This window comes from Delphinus delphis, chromosome 13 (assembly GCF_949987515.2).
Source record: "Delphinus delphis chromosome 13, mDelDel1.2, whole genome shotgun sequence".
NCBI classification, from domain to species: Eukaryota; Metazoa; Chordata; class Mammalia; order Artiodactyla; family Delphinidae; genus Delphinus; species Delphinus delphis.
The window spans coordinates 38,084,399-38,103,122 of record NC_082695.1 but is presented as its reverse complement, the minus strand read 5'-3'; the positions used below and the strand labels follow the sequence as shown (position 1 = coordinate 38,103,122).

Here is an 18,724-nt window from a genome sequence, read left to right as displayed (position 1 = left end):
TCATGGGTAATACTGAGGTTAAAATATCAATAATTTATAAAAACCAAATAAGCTTTCAAGCACCAGTTAACCTTCTGTCCAGGATTGATTTACGTGTGGAATAGTAATCTAGAGTCCTTCTAGGCTGCCTTCAACCCTCCCTACTCAACCTTAATTTACGTCCAGAAACAGAAGCAAAGAAAATATTATACACAGAGGAGAAAAATTAGAAATTCTTATTATTCTCAGTTCTTATTAGAGGAAATAGGTAGACAATATTCAGGGTACTTACTGATCATACAAAACTAAGCTTCATTTTAAATGAGCCAATATTACTTGAGGCTTTGGTGTAATATTTTAATAATACTTTGTACTGATTCAGGTAGATAGCAAATACTGTGACAACCTGTGTCACAGGTTTTCGGGGCTCTAACTTCCAACCAAATTATACTGTATGTTGTACTATAATAGTCTTTAAAGGTAGCATGTGAAAAAGAAACATAAATGGTTGTAAATGACAAAGTTAATTATAGTGGGTCCTTTAGAGAATTTCCAAGTTTATTGGATACATGCAAAAGTTAGAGGCAGTTTTCTATAATCTTCTATCTATGACGTTCCTTGAAGAGCTACTGTATTTTGACTGAAAAGGATATCTCCACGTTATGTATATTATATGCAAATATGTAGTTTGATAGGTATGTACATATATACAATTCCAATTCCAAAACAGAATGACTATAAATGTGAGGCTCCAGAAGCCACCCAGGATCATTGTGTCACAAACTATTTCACAAATGTTATTATTTACCAGAAAGGTGAATTGTCACTGAGCACTAAATAAGAACTTAAAAATATTTTATGCAACCAAAACAAAAGCTAAAAAAAGGCAGTTAAAAGGCAGGGAGGTGATACCTATCCTATTTTTACTCTTTTATTAGGATTCATGACATTTAAAATGATGTTTCTAGAGGAAAAGTCTTTAGACTTTATCAGGATAAAGAGTTATCTATAATTTACCACGCTTACAATTTAGTGGTCACAGCACTGATCACAGTCCAGATGATCCCTGCCTCAGAACATGTAGCCATTTCCTAAGGAGTTATATAATCTCTCCTCAAATGCAACCAGGAGTCATTATGGTGAAGGATTCGGAAACAAATCTTCAGTTGTAATTTGGATTTACTATGCTATTTTTCATGGTCAGGCCAAAATCTTTCACAAACAGAAATATTAAAGACAATTATTCTATTGTCTTTAACAATATAATAATATTAATAATGGAGGGGAAATCTCAGCATCTAAGAAACTGCTCATAAGAATTAGATGTCCCACTGCATTAAACAATGTACAGAACTTGTGGCAACTCCTATCAACCACAAGATGATGTGACATTTCAACTGGATTCATTTTCAAAAATAAGTTTAAGTTCTTCCTAACTGAAGAGAAACAAAACTTTGTCAACTTAATACTGCCTTTTCCCAGGTATGATGAAGAGAGCATTATTTATTCCAAAGTTTGCTTAGTTCTAATAGAAAAATGAAGACTCAAGAATTACCAAAGACCCTAAAAAAAGTAGAAAGAGCATCTGACCAGGAAACTGACACTTTGAAGTCCTCTCTAAATGACAGAAGAGCTAGAAAGAGCCCATTTTTCCCCAAGAGCTGTATCCCACACCCCTAAGTGACAAATACAAGGAGAAATACCCTTTCCCAAATTTCAATAGTTTCTGTTAAAAACAAAAAGGAGCAAGTCAAATAACCTGCCAGAGGGCTTTACATTTTTGGATTGTCTTCTGAACTTGGGATATTTATCTATTCCACACCTGGATTCTGAACCCCGTATGGGTCACTTGTCAATACTATCGTAACATCCACATTCCCTTCCCGTTCCCTCCCGGAACCTGACGCTACCTTTCCAGCAGATAAGAGGTCCCTTCGACAGTACACCCTGGGAGCTTCTGACTAGGTAGTACTTTAAGTGCTTCTGCTTCTTTGGCTGGGTGGTGAGCTTCAAGTTTATGTGGTTGGAAAATTCCGTGAAATACCGAAATCCTCTTTCTCCACAGCCGATACAGTTTCCAGAAAACCCTAAAAGGAAGAAAAACAAAGTTACTGGTGGCCTTGTTTGTTGTTACAATACTTTCACATATAAAAAACACAGAAATATTCACTCTTTGGCTTGACAACTTCCTAATTTTGAGGAAATAATTCAAAGGAAAAAAAACATGTACAACAATTTAGCAGTTATTTTATAACAGTGAAAGACTGAAAATAATTTTTAAATGCTCTAAAAGGATAATGGTTAAGGAAATAGAATAGATAGTATCATATGATAGAATTTATATAGTTAACATAAAAAATTCTGGTCCTAGAGATATCTATTATTTCTTCCTTACATATTCCCTTCTTAACCTACTGGCTCTGGTTCTCCACCCGACCCACCATGTGGACTTAACTCCATAGGCACAATTGATTAGACTGTGGATCAATATTTGACCCAATCTAGGATAGTCAGAGTCTCTCTCCTGGAATGCTGAAATAAATACAAAAAGAATCAGTCATATGGTACTGGACCCTGGATATGTAAGGTTTTGTAAAACTGGAACCCAAGTCAGGGCTATGCCATCTAGGGTATGGGAGAGAGCAAACTGAGAATTGTGAAGAGGAAGCTGGTCTCCAGATAGGAGAGCACGAACAGAGATGTATAAACTCAGGGCATTGTTAGCTTCCTAGTTTCTATGAGATCTAGGGAACACAAGTTCCCTAAAGGTCCCATTTCCTCTCTGTTCAACCCCTCTTTATTCAAACTAGCTCATTATTCCTTAGACTTAACATCAAACAATTCTCACTCAGATTAATCAAACAAAATAAGACTTTCAGTGATCTTCTTGGAACAGAGGACATGGCAAGAAGAAGAAATGGAGAAGGATGGGAGGATGAGAGGTCATGCTTTACTTGATTGGAAATCAAATTTTCAATGTCCCTTATTACACAGAAGAAAAGTGGATAGTAAGAGAGTGAGTTCTTCTGGTTGTGAGTTATGAGGACATAACATATGTATGGCCATATTGGCAAATAAGGGCATTCCAAATTTCATAAACACAATATCTCTATATACAAATAACTAAATGAAAATAAATTCACTTATGGAATAATACACTCTTTTAAAACCACCAAACCAACCTGTTTCATAATTAACAAAGATACATAAGGAAAGTAGAGAAAGACCATGAGGATTAAAGACAAAATATCTCACAATGTCCCAATCTCAGGATGCTGACAATCAATTCAGTACATTTAGAAATGGGCATTCCAATTTATTATTATTTATTCAATAATTTTTTATTGAGCACCTACCTACATGCCAAGCATTTTGCTAAACATTGGAAAAACAGTGGTGAACAAGAGATAGTCCCAACTTCTGGTCAGTTACATAAAATTAGTAATTCTATATAATTAGCTTATTACCATCATTTTATAGAACTATAAACATCAATATAATTTCATAAATTATTTAAAACATATTCAGAGATGGATTGCATTTGAGAGCATTTGGCTATTTGTCTAATACCTTGGAGCTGTAAGCCAAAAAAAGGAAGATGTCAATAACTGCCTAGTTTACCAAATTTCTAAAGCCAACCATCCATCTAACCATTCATCCACCCGTCCACCCGTCCACGCATCCATGAATGCATGCATCCATCCACTAATGCATGCATCTATCCACCTCTCCATCCATCCACCCAACAAATATCTGTACTCTACTATGTGCTAGGCACTATTTCAGGTACCAGGTTTTTAGCACTGAACAAGGAAGACAAAACCACTGCCTCCACAGAACTTACTTTCTGATGTGATCATTATGCCTTGATAGAAAACTGGCTGACCTATGAGGCAGATGCAACATACCCAAAACACAATAAAACTAAGAACCTTCATCTGAAATAGAGACAGTGCCAAAAAATGAGGCTTATCTGATAGGTCCAAGTAGTTCATCAAAGATTAATGTGAGAATTAGAATTAACAAATTACTGGGGTTAGATTTTATCTTTTATCTTTTCCTCTACCTGTTTTCTGAGGTGAAAAGCAAGACTTGAGTATGAAGAGGGAGAAAAGTAATGGATCTGGATAATCTTCAAAGAAGAGAAACTTCACAGTAATGATGAGAATTAGCAATATAAAAGAGTAAGAACTTTAGAGTCCATTTTTAAAACTCTGTATAGTTTCTGTATTAACTTTGGTTCAAGAGAGACTTTATCTGCTCAAAGTTCTTGCTGTCACTATCACAATAAATAATATCTCTTACAGCCAAATTACCTTTCTAGTTTTTCTAGCAATCAGGTCTTCGAATTGCAAGGCAGATTTGGGGCATATGTGTGGCCAAGTGATCAATTTATTTTAAAATCAATTCCCCCACAGTCTTTGGAATCTGCGTAATTTATATAAAAATTTAGACAAATTGATATTGGAGTCCACAGGGATTCTAGAATATTTTAAGCTTAAAAAGTTTTCCCCCTATATCTTTTTAAAATTTTATTTGTTTTTTTTTTTTTTGTCCACACCGTGCAGCTTGTCAGATCTTAGTTCCCCAACCAGGGATCGAACCCAGCCCCTCTTCAGTGAAAGCACGGAGTCCTAACCACTGGACCACCAGGGAATTCCCTCCACTATATCTTAATGCGTACTAAAATCAACATCATAAGTAAGAACTGTTAGATGAATATTAACTTTTTGACAATAGAGTAATGAACATATAAAAATCTCATTGTGCTTGTTCAAGAGAAAACTTTTACCATTTTACTGTACTACACTTTCACTTGGAGAAGTGGTTAATAAAAAATTATGAACAAAGTTCCATGTCTATAAGGGTATTTAATAAATATGACAGAATGGCAGAATAATTACCATTTAAAGAGCAAGTACTATATGCCAGGCACTGTGCTATTGGGTACCTTATAAACATCATCTGTTTGATCTTTATAATCCTGCCAGGTGGGCATTATTGCCTCCTTTATATAGATGAGGAATCTGAGACTTCAAGAAGATAAGTAGCTTGCCCAAGTTCTTAAAGTGCTAACTAGAAAATCTGGGATTTAAACCCAGTTCCAATTCCAAAGCCCATGCTCTTTGGTTTCATATTCCCAATTACAAAGGATTATAAAATCTATTATTCTGATGGTGTTTTCTGTGTGAGTCCCATGATGTATTCTAAGAGGATTCCTCTAGTCATGAAGAATCATTGAGCAAAAAGACATTATAAGAGATTTTTCTATGTCTTCAGTCAGAGCCACATATGAACTGTTCCATTCGATAAAACTTTGATGCTTTTAAAGGGCTTAAAAGAAGTTTCCCAAAGTTGTTCTACCAGAGCCAACTAGGTTCTTAGCTCTGTGATGCAAAAGACTATGTCTTATCATTAGTGTGCCCACATATCATAACCTAACGTGATTTTGGGAACAAATACTGTTGAATGAATGAATGAACAAACGAATCCTTGGATCTTCTTTGCTAATTTAGTCCAATGTATAAACTTTACCGTCAGGTGTCTATATTAAACCATCTGCTCAATTTCACTGAAAGAAAAAAAATGGATATTTTAACAAATGAGAGCCTATGAAAATGAAAATTACCACTTCTTTTCCTATGAACCAAGAGAAGGCTTTGAACTGTAGTTTAAGGAACGTTTATTAACCATGTGCAGGATCACTTTCTGACTCAAGATATTGATCTATGTATTTCTAGACTTTCTGATGATGCTTTATAACTTGGAAGAATGCGTCAAGCTAAACAAACACGCAGCTCACTGTAAATACAATTCTTGAATTCTTTGCCCTCTCCTTTCTTCTTCGTTTTTACTGATATTCTTGCTGAGGACATGTATCTGATTCTATCTACAGGAACAAATTCTGAGAAACAAAAGCAACTCCAGAGAAACACAGCAGCAAAAAAAAGTAACAAACCTCACATGCCCTCTTCTTTCTTTCTTTTTCTTTCTTTCCTTCTTTCTTTCTTTCCTCCCTCCCTCCCTCCCTCCCTCCCTTCCTTTCTTTCTTTTTCTTTAGGCCACGCCACATGGCAGGCATGCGGGATTTTAGTTCCCCAACCAGGGATCGAACCTGTGCCCCCTGCAGTGGAAGTGAAGAATCTTAACCACTGGGCTGCCAGGGAAGTCCTTACATGCCCTCTTATTTGCCTTTTTAATTATTAAAAGTTAATTTAAGGGGTTTGAATCAAGATAGCAGAGTAAGAGGATGTGGAGCTCACCTCCCCCATGAACACATCAAAAATACATCTACACGTGGAACAATTATCACTGAAAACGAACTGGAAACTGGCAGGACTCCTGTACAACCAAGGCTGTAGTGATCAGGTCGAGACCTGTGCCCCTAGAAGAAGACTCAGAGAAAAATAGAGATTATGTGGGTGGACACCCACCCTGTGGAGTGAGTGGTCTGAGCCACAGATTGAGTGCCCCAGTCCTGGGGTTTTACGTGGAGGAGACAATCCCACTTGGCTGGTTGGAGGGCCACTGAGACAAACAGGAGGGCTGAGGGAAGCCTAGACTACGCTCATGAGGAGTGTGCACGCTGGCTTGCCCCCAAGCAAGGTGGAGAGAGGTCTGCTCTAGCAGCTGCCGGGTTTCTCACAACCTCCTTGCCAGGCACCCCAGTCCAAGCTGAGCGAAAGCTCTGGTGCTGCTCACTCCATGCCACAGTGTGGGATATAGAGGTGACCTGGTGCCACAGTGGGTGGGTAGCAGCCATCACTTACTCAAGCAGCACGTCAGAAGCGTTCCAGATCTCTGACGCAGCTGTTCCACCATAGCCCATCCCCTGATACACACTGAGACTCCATGTGGGTCCCACTTGCACTGCAGAACCTGGGGGCAGTGATCGGCTGTGAGGGACAAAGGGGACTTGCCCCAGAGGCTGCATTTGAGTGGAGCTGCAGGTAACTACACAGGCAGTGCATCAGACCTCTGTCTGTGGCCGACATGAGCCAAGAGGCTGCACAGGCTCCACTTGCTTCAGCCCTCCACCCCTCTGGGGCAAGGGTCCCCACACAGGGAGAGGAAAAAACACATACTTACAGGGAAAAGAGCCAGCATGAGCCCGACCCTCAGGGCTTCTGCTCCAGCAACTTGGGGTCAGACTCTGCCCCCAATACAGTGGTGATGGCCACCAAGCAGAGGGGAAGCCCTGTCTCACACCCAACTTCAGCTCTAGCCACTCCATCTCCAGCCCCACCTCCTACCTATGTGACAGCTGCCAGCACACCCTGAGGAAGGATGTGACTTGCATCCACATCAAATCCAGCTCTCCCAGCAAAGGCATAGGCCACATGCAGTCTGTATAGGGATGCTCCCACATAAGGACACCCCTTCAAGACTGAAATAAGTAACTGTTTCACCTGAATTCATAGAGGCAGGGAAAGCTGAGCAAAACAAAAAGACAGAGGAACTACTCTCAATTGAAAGAGCAAGAGTAAACCCCTGAAAAAATAAACAACAAGACAGAAATAAACAATTTACCAGATAAAGAATTCAAAGCATTGGTAACAAAAATATTAACTGAATTAGGGAAAAGAATTGATGTACACAGTAAACACTTTAACAAGGAACTAGAAAATATAAAAAAGACCCAATCAGAAATAAAGAACTCAATAGCTGAAATAAAAAACACACTAGAAGGAATGAATAGGAGACTAAGATACAGAAGAACGCATAAGTGATCTGGAAGATAGAGTAATGGAAATCACACAATCAGAACAACAAAAAAGGAAAACAAATTTTAAAAAATGAAAACAATTTAAGAGATCTCTAGGATATAATTAAGTATACCAACATTGTCATTATAGGGGTCCCAGAAGGAGAAGAGAGAAGGGGATCAAAAACGTATTTGAGTTAATTACGACAAAACTTCTCAAACCTGAAGATGGAAACAGATATCCAGCTTCAGGAAACACAGAGAGTCCAAAAAGCGATGAACCCAAACAGACCCACAGCAAGACATGTAATTAATATGACAAAAGTTAAAGATAGAGAATTCTAAAAGCAGCAAGAGAAAAACAAAGAGTCATATACAAGGGAATCCCCATAAGGCTGTCAGATGATTTCTTTGTAGAAACTTCACAGGCCAGAAGGAAGTGGCATAATATATTCAAAGTGCTGAAAGGGAAAAACCTGCAACCTAGGATACCAGCAAGAATATCATTTGGAATAGAAGGAGAGATAAAGAACTGCTTAGACAAGCAAAAACTAAGAGTTTGTCAATATTGAACCTACCCTAAAAGAAATGTTAAAGGGTTTTCTAAAGTAGAAAAGAAGTAAAAATCTATAGAAAATGGAAAATCCCACTAGGAAAGGCAAATATATAGTAAGAACTGAGGATCAACCACTTAAATAAGCCAATACAAATATTAAAAGACAAAAAATTGTAAAAGACAAAAAATTGTAAAAACTGTAACTACAATAAATGGTTAAGGGATAAACACATGAAGATGTAAAATATGACATTAAAAACACAAAATGTGTGGGAGGGGGGTAAAAAAAGTAGGTCTTTTAGAATACGTTTGAATTTAAATGACGACCAGTTTAAAACAGTAGATATACTTACAGGTCAACATATATGAACCCAGTGGTAACCACAAATCAGAAACCTACTAGAGATACACAAAAACTGAAAAGAAAGGAACTACTGAAGAAAATCATCAAACCACAAGGGAAGAAACAAAAGGAAGAAGAAATGAACAGAGAAGAACTGTAAAAACAACCAGAAAACAAGTAATAAAATGGCCATAAGTACATAACTATCAATAGTTACTTTAAATGTCAATGTACTAAATGCTCCAGTCAAAAGACATAGGGTAAAAAAATAATAATAACAAGAGCCAAACTTATAGTAATAGAGAGTAGAATGGTGGTTACCAGAGGCTAGGATTGGGGGGGAAAGGGCAGATTAAAAAAATAAGGAAAAATGGTGGTTGTCAGGGGTTAGAGGGAGGGGGTAATTGGGAGTTAGTGTTGAATGGGTACAGAGTTTCAGTTTTGCAGGATGGAAAGAGTTCTGTGGTTGGATGGTGGTGATGCTTGCACAGCAAGATGAATGTACTTAATACCACTGAACTGTACACTTAAAATGGTTAAGGCGGTACATTTTATGTTATGTGTATTTTACCACAATAAAAAATTGGACATACAGAAAAGACATAGGGTGACTGACTGGATTAAAAAATAAGACCTTTTTATATGCTGCTTACAAGAGACTCATTTCAGAGCTAAAGACACACACAGAGTTTAAGTGAGGGGATGAAAAAAGATATTTCAGCAAACAAAACTGACAAGAAAGCAGGGGTAGTAATACTTACATGAGACAAAATAGACTTTAATACAAAGGCTATAACACACAAAAGACAAAGAAGGGCATAATATAATAAAAAGATCAATATAAGAGGAGGATATTACACTATTTAACATATATGCACCCAATACAGGAGCACCTAAATATATTAAGAAAATACTAACAGACATAAAAGGAGAAATCAACAATAACACAGTAATAGTAAGGGACTTTAACACCCCACTTACATCAATGGACAGACCATCCAGACGGAAAATCAATAAGGCAACACAACAGACCAACTGGACTTAGTAGATATCTACAGGACATTACATCCAAAAACAGCACAGTACAAATTCTTTTCAAGTGCACATGGAATGTGCTCCAGCAAAGATCACGTGCTAGGCCACAAAACAAGTCTCAACTAATTTAAGAGGACAGAAATTATATCAAGCATTTTTTTTCCAAGCACAACAGTATAAAACTAGAAATCAATTACAGATAGAAAAATGGGAAAAGAACAAACACATAGAGACTAAACAACATGCTACTAAAAACCAATGGGTCAATGAAGAAATCAAAGAGGAAATCAGAAAATACCTCAAGACAAATGTAAGTGGAAACACAGCACTCCAAAATCTATGGGATGCAGCAAAAGCAGTTCTGATAGAGAAGTTTATGGCAATACAGGCCTTCCTCAAGAAACAAGAAACATGTGAAATAAACAACCTAACCTACCACCAAAAGGAATTAGAACAAACAAAGCCCAAAATCAGCACAAGGAAGGAAATAATAAGGATCAGAAAGAAAGAAATAATACAGAGATTTAAAAAAGCAATAGAAAAGATCAATGAAATCCAGGAGCTGTTTTTTTTGAAAGATAAGCAAAATTGATAAACCATTAGCCAGGCTCACCAAGAAGAAAAGAGGATACAAATAAGCAAAATAAGAAATGAAAAAGGAGAAATAACAACTGATACCACAGAGATACAAAAAAGCCATAAGAGAATACTACAAATAGTTATACACCAACAAACTGCACAACCTAGAAGAAATGGACAAATTTCTAAAAACATACAATCTGCCAAGACTGAATCAAGAAGAAACAGACGATTTGAACAGACTGATCACTAGCAGTGAAATTGAATTTGTAATGAGAAAACTACCAGCAAACAAAAGTCCAGGACTGGGCAGCTTCACATGGGAATTCTACCAAACATATAAAGAAGAGCTAATACCTATCCTTCTCAAACTATTCCAAAAATTGAAAAGGATGGAATACTCCCCAAATTCATTCTATGAGGCCGCCATTACCCTGATGCCAAAACCAGACAAGACATTATAAAAAGAGAAAATCACAGGCCAATATCTTTGATTAATACAGATGCAAATATCCTGAACGAAATATTAGCAAACTGAATCCAACAATCTATAAAAAGGATCATACACCATGATCAAGTTGGATTTATTCCAGGGATGAAAGGATGGTTCAATATTTGCAAATCAATCAATATGATACACCACATTAACAAAAGGAAGGATACAAATCACATGTTCATCTCAGTAGATGCAGAAAAAGCAACTGACAAAATTCAACATCCATTCATGATAAAAACTCTCATCAAAATGGGTACAGAAGGAACATATCTCAACATAATAAAGGCCATTTATGACAAATCCACAGCTAACATCATACTCAAAGGTGAAAAGCTGAAAGCCTTTCCTCTAAATTCAGGAACAAGACAAAGATGCCCACTCTTGCCACTTCTAGTATTGAAAAACCTAGCCAGAGCAATCAGATAAGACAAAGAAATAAATTCAAATTGGAAGGGAAGAAGTCAAACTGCCACTATTTACAGATGACATGATACTTTTTATAGAAAAACCAAAGTCTCTACCCCAAAACTATTAGAACTAATAAATTCAGCAAAGTTGCAGGATACAGATTAACATACAGAAATGTGCTGCTTTTCTATACACCAATAATGAATTATCAGAAAGAGAGAGTGAAAAGTAATCTAATTTAAGATCACATCAAAAAGAATAAAATACCTGGGAATAAGCTCAGCCAAGGAAATGAAAAACCTATACTCTGAAAACTATAAAACACTGACGAATGAAACTGAAGATGATACAAAGAAATGGAAAGATATCCCATGCTCTTGGATTGGAAGAACTAATATTGTTTAAATGGCCATACTACTGAAAGCAATCTACAGATTTAATGCAATCTCTATCAAAATACCCATGACATTTTTCACAGAATTAGAATAAATAATCCTAAAATTCATATGAGACCACAAAAGACCCTGAGTTGCCAAAACAATCTTGAGAAAAAAGAACAAAGCTGGAAGTATCACCCTCACAGACTTCAGACTCTACAACAAAGCTACAGTAATCAAAACAGCATGGTACTGGCACATAGACACATAGATCAATGGAACAGAATAGAGAGCCCACATCTAGGTTAATTAATCTACGACAAAGGAGGCAAGAATATGCAATGGAGAAAAGACAGTCTCTTCAATAAGAGGTGCTGGGAAAACTGGACAGCTACATGTAAAACAATGAGATTAGAACATTTCCTCACACCATGTATAAAACTAAAATCAAAATGGATTAAAGACCTAAATGTAAGACCTACAATCTAAAACTCCTAGAAGAGAATGTAGGCAGAACACTCTGACATAAATCATAGCAATATTTTTTTTGGATCTGTCTCTTAAGGAAAAAGAAATAAAAGCAAAAATAAACAAATGGGACAAATGGGACCTAATTAAACTTAAAAACGTTTGCACAGCAAAGGAAACCATAAACAAAATGAAAAGACAAACTATGGGATGGGAGAAAATATTTGCAAATGATATTACCAAAAGGGGTTACTATCCAAAATACATAAACAGCTCGTACAATTCAGTATCAAAAAAACAAAATACCCAATCAAAAAATGGGCAGAAGACCTGAATAGACATTTTTGCAAAGAAGACATACAGATGGCTAATAGGCACATGAAGAGATGCTCAACACTGATGATTATTACAGAAACGCAAATCAAGACAACAATGATATAATCTCACACCTGTCAGAATGGCTATCATCAAAAAGTCTACAAATAACAAATGTTGGTGAGGATGTGGAGAAAAGGAAACCCTTGTACACTGTTGGTGAGAATGTAAATTGGTGCAGCCACTATGGAAAAGGGTAATGTGAGTTCCTCAAAAAACTAAAAATAGAACTACTACATGATCTATTAATTCCTGTACTGGGTATATAGCCGAAGAAAATGAAAGCACTAATTTGAAAAGATACATGCACCCCAACGTTCATGGCAACATTATTTACAATAGCCAAGATACGGAAGCAATCTAAGTATCCATCAACAGAAAAATGGATAACAAAGATGTGATACACACACACACACACACACACACACACACACACACACACAATGGAATATTACTCAGCCACAAAAAAGAATGAAATTCTGCCATCTGTTGGAACGTGCATGACCCTAGAGGGTATTATGCTTAGTGAAATAAGTCAGACAGAGAAAAACAAATACTGTATGATATCACTTACATATGGAATTCAAAAAATAATACAAATGAATGTATATAGCAAAACAGAAACAGATTCACAGATATAGAAAACAAACTAGTAGTTACCAGTGGATAAAGGGAAGGGGGGGATGATAGGGGTCAGGGATTAAGAGATACAAACTATTAGTATAAAATAGATAAGCAACATGAATATATATTTCAGCACAGGGAATTATAGCCATTATCTTGTAATAACTTTTAATGGAGTATAATCTGTAAGAATATTGAATCACTATGCTGTACATTTGAAACTAATATAATATTGTAAATGAATTATGCTTCAATTTAAAAAAGAATAATTAAAAAGTAAACCCACTCTTTGTCATTTCCCATGATGTAGGAAAGCTATGTTGTGAAAAAAGTCCAAAGTAATACTAGAAAGTAAAACAATTCTGACATAAAGTTAAAACATTTTACATCATAGGTATATTCCTAGTTATCTTGATTGAACTAATGCTAAATATAAAATGAGAATCACATCAATCAAGTGTAGTTAGAAATAATGGGTGGTAGAGAAAAACTACCACTGACTTACAAAGTGGATAATCCACAGTTGAATAATTGAGAGTTGATTTGATATCAGATCCAGATCAATGACTCTATGGAGAGTGAATCCTACTTTATTTCACAAAATATTTATTTTTGATAAATTGTATGGTGTTCTTTAATGCTAGTTTTAAAAAGTCTCTTCATTAAGGTGAATGTTTTGAGAGTTAATAAAAAAGTGAAAGCTAATTTTTAAGAAGTTACAAAATGAAAAAGTGCTTCTTACTTAAACTAATATGTAATCCCCAGCTAATTCTGTGATTTTAAAAATTCTGTGATAATTTAAAATAAACTTGTATTTTAATTCCTTTATCTCAGAAGGAACTTTATAGGTATGAAATACTCACCTAAAAGTGCATTTTTTCCATGATCATCTGGTAGAAATCGCTTGTCTACAGCACACACTAGGATGTGTTCAGGAAGATTGGGAGACTTGGCCCCCACCAGGAGGAATCCTGCTGGGATGTCGATTTGTTCCATACACAGAGATACCAAACGCAAATCCTTTCCTGCTTGACAAAAACCTAAAAACCAGTAAAAAAGGACACAGTGGAATGTTTAGAGAGTTTATAACTCCTCATCACCCATTTGGAGACTTGATTACCTGTGGGAATCACTATTAAGGACTAAATTTAAAGTCCATGTACTCCAACCAAAGACACATCTATCATATGTGCTCCTCTGAGCAGAGCTAAAAAGACACTAAAAGGAGGTATTTCCAACTGTTTTAGCCAACACTGACGACTTTATATTTTCTGATCCACAAGTAAGCAAATGATAAATACACAGCAAACTCTGAAAAACATATGGAATTTTTATGTGCACATAATATAGTATTTTTACTTTCAATGCAAATTCACTTCTCTAAATGGAGACAATCATAGAACGCAGATGTTCTCCATTTCATATAGGAAGAGACTGAAGCTCGGAGTTTGGTGAATCATAAATGAATGGATCAGAACTGTTTAGGTTACTTGCACTAGGTAAGACATGACAAAACCTTACATATCAATTTACATTCCCACCAACACTGCAAGAGGGTTCCCTTTTCTCCACACCCTCTCCAGCATTTATTGTTTGTAGATTTTTTGATGATGACCAGTTTAAAAAAAAAAAAAAACCTTACATAACCACTTTGTAACCATAATGTATTACATTAATTCATTAGTTCATCATTTATTAAAAATTATTTGCAACAGATGCTGTCCTAGGCCTGGGGATAGAGCTGAACAAAGTATACCTTCCTCTAAGAACTCACTTGTAGTCAATTAGAAGAATGTATAAGGAACTGATAATTACAAAACAATATTACAGAGGACAGCTATGTTCTGCTACAAAGCACCAATCTCCACATCTTCTGGGAAATGATTCCCACCACTCTAGTTACGTGATTTCCCTGGACAGCTGTGATATTCCAGATTGAGCTGGAGCTGGCACCCAGTCCAAGATGGGCCACTGGAATATCCCACCTTTCTGGTCATAGCTGATCAGTCCAGGTGTGGGTACCCGACATAAACCAGGACAATGGAGGATGGACACCTAACTCTCACACACAAACCTGAGGAGACCACCATCATTATTACCCAATACAAAGTGCGCCAGAACCATGCTAGGTTCTCCCAGCATCAATTCATATTATGATGTTAACCAAATGCCAAGAAACAGTTGGATGCCATCAGTTAGTATATGAGAAATAAAAAGAAAACAACATCCAAACATTGTATGAAGCTATGGTGCATAGGAATCTGCGGTATGGTCTGGATAATTAAACCTCAAAAGCAGACACAATGAATTACAAAAAGCAAGAAATCAAAGACTAGAATGATAAAGACACTGGGCTTCAACCATTTCAAGCTTGTAGATCCCCTTTTAACATTAAAAAATTCAAATATAACTTCTAGTGTTCACAAATTGAGAAAAATAATATCAAAATGTTATTGTGAACTCTTTAACAATTTAAATGAATCTGTATTTTATTATTCACAATATCATCTATATTTATTTGGACAACAGTCATTTATACATGAGTCATATTATTTATTCAGTTTACAAACATATTTTGGAGCCTATAGATACATAGAACCCTTAAAAAAATCTGCTGTCCCCACCCCCATTAAGGGACAAAACTCACAGGTTTGAAAGTTGGGAGATGATGATGATGATGATGATGATACTAGTGGCAGTTAAAATTTATGGAGTGCTTAACATAAGACAGGTACAGTGCTAAACACTGCAGAGATTTTCTCATTTAATTCTGTCAACAACTCTAGCTAGTTATCACTATCTCTTTTTCATATATGGAGAAAATGAGGCTCAGAAAGGTAAGAGTATTTGTCTAAGGTTACAAAATGAGTCCCATAATGTCCAGTGATGTAAGACATGGAAAGTTTGCTATATAAGAACAGGTAAAAAGCTTATTATTCAACTTGGCCAAAAAAAGCACTTAAGAATAGTTATAATCCAGAGCTAAAATCTGGAGGGGTGAACACAGACTTTTTCATGAAATTCTGAAATACTAAATCTAGGGGCATTTTAAAGTCTTAAAAGGAGCATTAATTTTTTTTAATCAAAGGAGTTATTAATTTGTGTAGAGACAGTAAACCTAGAAACATCTCCCCTAGGAGGTAGCACCTTTATTATGACTTTCTCCAAAAGGCAAAACATAAAAGACCCTCCCAAATGGTGTAGACAATTCAATGATGAGAGGTTTATGATTACCTACTGATGGAAACAGGATGCTTGAGGAGCTTTCTCTGTCACTAAGTAGTAGTACTACAACCTTTCTAAACTTTCAGTCATTCCATAATAGAAAGAATAGACAAGTCTGTACCAATCTGTACCAATTTGCAAATTATTACAAGCTTTTTAGAACATCAGAGCTATATGGAACCTCAAGGTCATCTGATAACAGGATTTTCCAACAAGTAGTTATCAAAATCCCAGAGATTCATAAAGGTATTCCATGATACTTGGGAACTATAAGTGAAACTAAAATAGATAACATTACCAATTTCTGAAAACTAATAAATAATTATTCTAATATCCTACTTTCACTTTATTATTATTTTTAATATATTTATTTATTTTTGGCTGCATTGGGTCTTAGTTGCTGTGTGTGGGCTTTCTCTAGTTTTGTCGAGTGGGGATTACTCTTTGTTGCAGTGCGCAGGCTTCTCATTACGGTGGTTTCTCTTGTTGTGGAGCACGGGTTCTAGGGCACACGGGCTTCAGTAGTTGTGGTTCGCGGGCTCTAGAGCACAGGCTCAGTAGTTGTGGTGCACAGGCTTAGTTGCTCCGCGGCATGTGGGATCTTCCCGGACCAGGGCTCATACCTGTGTCCCCTGCATTGGCAGGTGGATTGTAACCATTGCACCACCAAGGAAGTCCCTAATATCCACTTTTAAAACAGAATGTTCTAAGTGCTTTCCATGCTACACATGTAGGGGTAGTGGAAATCAGCTGAACGAACTCAGGACTCACTCAGCTGAACCCCATATCAATGTGTGGTTTTGATTATTACACATTTTAAAATTGATTTTATTATCAGTCACATGTATTGATGTGTTGCTTAATTTATATACCCATAATGGGTTGTTGGCTAATAATGGGAAGCTTAGGGAACACGGATTTGATGGACACAGTCATTTTATAAATGTACCTAACATGCTCTCTGCTAGATATGAAAGTTAGATTCAACCCTAAACCCCACTCATCAAATTATAAAGTTATATAAAATGGGGCTTCCCTGGTGGTGCAGTGGTTGAGAGTCCACCTGCCGATGCAGGGGACATGGGTTCGTGCCCCAGTCTGGGAAGATCCCACATGCCGCAGAGCGGCTAGGCCCGTGAGCCATTGCTGCTGAGCCTGTGCATCCTCCGCAACGGGAGAGGCCACAACAGTGAGAGGCCCGCGTACCGCAAAAAAAAAAAAAAAAAAAAAAAAATTATATAAAATGCACCACTATGTTTCTGGGGCACCAAAAAAAAAAGCAATGATAAGGTAAAATTTTAGTGATTATAATCCAATTTGGCTTTTCATGTAAGAGGGAAAAGGCTACCTCTTTCAGCAGCATGTTATTTGTAGAGAAATTCTGCAAACAAAAGCCTGAAACGTTTTCATCACGTAGAGCAAAAATTATAAAAATAAATTAGTACATCCTTTTAATCCTAAAACATACAAACCCCAAAATTTGGGTATTAAAAGTAGATTTTGACTCTTTTTTTGATGCTGGGAAATATTTAAATACACTTGGCTCCCCTTCTCCACCCCCACAAAAGTATAACATTTTAATTTTGAATTTGTCAACAAAACATGCTTTTCCTTACACAACGAATTTAAAGTAAATTAAACAGCAATGACTGATAAAATGTAGGCAATATTTTCTCATGCATGAATAATATCAGAGTATATATATTTTTCAGAGTATATTAATATACTAATCTAAAATAAATATTTTCTACTTAAAATTTATTCTTTATCACATGCCATATAGTGACAGAATTAGTTTTTAAATTCCTAAGGGGTTCAAAAGACTATGTATTACTATAAGAGAGATTTGTAAGTCAAAGATTGGGTAACACTAATCTATCCCAATCTCTTTAGTATGTAAATGAGGAAGCTAGGGCCCATAAAGGCTAAGAAAACAGCCCAAGGTCAAATACCCAGCAACCCACCAAGTTGGGACCCAGGTCTCTTGACTCCAGGTTACAGCCTCCTTCGTCCTCGTTGACCGCTCTGACTCACAGAATGCTTCACCTTCCCTGGTCTGATGTAGGACCCTCTCCTATAGCTTCTTCCTTGCCTATCCTTGCTGAGACTCATCACTCAACTTGCCAGGCTGAATCCTGGCGGGTACTTGACACAGTAGCCCCTGCCAGCCATGGGCTATGTCAGCATCCACCTCTCTCACACCTGCTGATGAATCCTTAAAATTCATGGTTTTGCAAGTCACAAAGGTGTCCCTTGATTAGAGAGTGACATTTCTGATGAGCTTTCTCAAAGCAATACATTGTAGCCAAAGGGAGATTAAGGGGGCAAAGTACAATTTCAGTTTGGGGCTAAACAGGGATAGAGTAGAGAAGACACAGTGTGGAAAATATCTGAAGAAAGCAGGATTTTCTCTGGAAGAAAGATGATTTCAGAGTGATTTCTGTGGTATAATGAAAACTACACAGTCCACTCAAATTAAGAAGCACAAAGAGGCTTCCCTGGTGGCGCAGTGGTTGAGAGTCCGCCTGCCGATGCAGGGGACACGGGTTCGTGC

General features: G+C 36.7%; 1 protein-coding gene across 1 annotated transcript in view; it reads right to left on the bottom strand.

The window, feature by feature from the left end:
• GREB1L (GREB1 like retinoic acid receptor coactivator) overlaps nt 1-18,724 on the bottom strand; it is a 260,164-nt gene that overhangs the window by 96,645 nt on the left and 144,795 nt on the right. Inside the window, exons 5-6 of the mRNA XM_060028768.1 lie at nt 13,809-13,985; nt 1,890-2,066 (exon numbers count right to left, since the gene is read on the bottom strand). Coding sequence (XP_059884751.1) covers nt 1,890-2,066; nt 13,809-13,985 — 354 coding nt within the window. The remainder of the gene's footprint in view (nt 1-1,889; nt 2,067-13,808; nt 13,986-18,724) is intronic.